This window comes from Ammodytes marinus, assembly GCF_949987685.1.
Source record: "Ammodytes marinus genome assembly, contig: scaffold_102, whole genome shotgun sequence".
In the NCBI taxonomy this organism is placed as follows: domain Eukaryota; kingdom Metazoa; phylum Chordata; class Actinopteri; order Uranoscopiformes; family Ammodytidae; genus Ammodytes; species Ammodytes marinus.
In genome coordinates, this window is record NW_027648278.1 from 65,001 (window position 1) to 67,500 (window position 2,500).

Below are 2,500 nucleotides of genomic sequence, written 5' to 3' on the forward strand. Positions count from 1 at the left end.
CTCATACTCAAAGCCCTACTAAAGTCCTACTCATACTAAAATCCCTACGAACGTCCTCCTCATACTAAAAGCCCTACTAACGTTCTACTCGTACTAAAAGCCCTACTAACGTCCTCCTCATACTAAAGCCCTACTAACGTTCTACTCGTACTAAAAGCCCTACTAACGTCCTACTCATACTAAAATCCCTACGAACGTCCTACTCATACTAAAAGCTCTACTAACGTTCTACTCACACTAAAAGCCCTACTAACGTTCTACTCATACTAAAAGCCCTACTGACGTCCTACTCATACTAAAGCCCTACTAACATCCTACTCATACTAACGTCCTACTCGTACTAAAAGCCCTACTAATGTCCTACTCATACTAAAAGCCCTACTAATGTCCTACTCATACTAAAGCCCTACTAACATCCTACTCATACTAAAAGCCCTACTAACGTCCTACTCATACTAAAAGCCCTACTAACGTCCCACTCATACTAAAAGCCCTACGAACGTCCTACTCATACTAAAAGCCATACTAACGTCTTACCCTAGGCACTCTGCACTGCATTGTGGGTAAAATACACATTCTTTACTACAGGAATAAATTGATTTGAGGGGGTCCACTCTTTACAACACTAAAGCACAATGACATCATATTTAAAACATATTTCTAAACAAAGAGGATTTAATAAGTTTTATTCTTCTTCCTTTTCAGGCATATCAATAGAATCAATAGAATCAGTTGAACATGTGTAATTTTATTTTTGTGAAATAATTTGAGCAGCGTTTTCGTTTGTTGTAATTTTGTGCTTTTCAGTTTGTTTGTATTTTTGATATTTTTAATTTTTATTTGATTCTGAAATAAAAATCAATCAATCAATATAAAATGGGGGAAAAAATTGTAATGATAAAGAGTAAAGTTACGACATTTCTTCCCGATATGTTATTAGATACAAGGACAGCTGTTCATGTAGTAAGATGAACATACACATTTACAAGCCCTGCGTTCCAAATCACATACTTTTACCTTTGGCCCCGATCTCACTGGGCTGCGACAGTGTGCGACAAGTTGGAGACACAAAATTGCGAGGGAATATGCGAATTAGCGACAAGTTTATCTTGCAGTCTCACTGAGTTGGTTCCTCGCGACACGTTTGTGAATGTCCTGGCTAACACTTGCCGGGAGCATTTATGTCTCGCGAACGTCTGGCGAGCGTCGCACAAACGGAATGTCAGTCTCATTTTTGTCTCAAATCAGTCACAATTTAGTTTCATATGTCGCCAAACCCTCGCAAAGTTGTCTCACACTTCTCTCACTTTCTGACTCGCGGAAACTAAATTGAGAAGGGTTTGCGACGCGTTTGAGACACCTGCGACCACTCTGAGACTATTTTGAGAGTAGATTTTTCGCACACATTTTTTAAACACGTTCAAAATTCAAGCGACAGGACTGCGCGGCTCTGCGACTCACGCGAGGAAACTGAGACCTCCGCGAACGTTTGGAGACAGTTTAGAGACTCCCTCGCGAATGCAGTCTCCAACTTGTCACAAACAGTCGCAGCCCAGTGAGATAGGGGCTTTAGATCAGCCCAGTGAGATAGGGGCTTTAGATCAGCCCAGTGAGATAGGGGCTTTAGATCAGCCCAGTGAGATAGGGGTTTTAGATCAGCCCAGTGAGATAGGGGCTTTAGATCAGCCCAGTGAGATAGGGGCTTTACATATAGAATACTATGGGTATTGTAACGCAGGGTCAGTTATAACCACAAAAACAAAATGTGTAGAATTATATAAACCTTCACTGAAAGTATCTTGTGTTGTGGGTTTGTGTGTGTTTCTTACTTTGGAGTCAGCAAAGTGTCCAGTCCACATTCTGAAATTATTAATTACATTTTTTTATCATTTTAATTGAAGAAGATATTTGGGGATGTTCTATTGATATGTGATGCAATGTTAAAATGTCTACGAGGAATCTGCAGTTTGTGTTCATTCTAGCGCCCCCCTTTGGACAAAAGCAGTAGGAATTTAAAATATTTCTGAAACAGTCTCATTTTTCCTCTGATGATCATAAATTACATGTAACGGCAAACGAGACCATCAGTGCAAAGAAAGAATGCTATTTTTATATAGTTTTTCTTAATGCCTTTGTCATGGGTATACGCTCACCCAGGAACAACAGCTGGCGTGGTAAAAACACTACTGCTTTAGTCCAAAGGGGGGCGTAGACAGTTTAAAATATGAAAATACATAAATCATTTTACCTTCAAATCCGCTGTCTGTGGAGCGAATGGATAAAGACTTTGCTTGATGTTCAGCTTGCTCCTGTGTGTGTAGGTGTGTGTGTGTCTGTGTGTGTGTCTCCTCATCTTCATTAGAATGGGTGTGTGTGTCTGTGTGTTGTGTGTGTGTGTCTGTGGAGGTTGTGTATTCGTCAGTACACATCTGACAGTGCGTGTGTGTCGTCGAAATCTCTTCATTAAAATTCAGAGTCCATTTCACACCTTCCAAAACTT

At 40.2% G+C, this 2,500-nt stretch overlaps 1 protein-coding gene across 1 annotated transcript in view; it reads right to left on the minus strand.

The window, feature by feature from the left end:
- The window catches only part of rubcnl (rubicon like autophagy enhancer), a gene marked incomplete at both ends in the record, with an annotated part of 12,888 nt that overhangs the window by 7,709 nt on the left and 2,679 nt on the right, over positions 1-2,500 (minus strand). The window contains one exon of the mRNA XM_080054711.1: positions 2,428-2,500. This exon is cut by the window's right edge and continues 37 nt beyond it. Coding sequence (XP_079910837.1) covers positions 2,428-2,500 — 73 coding nt within the window. The remainder of the gene's footprint in view (positions 1-2,427) is intronic.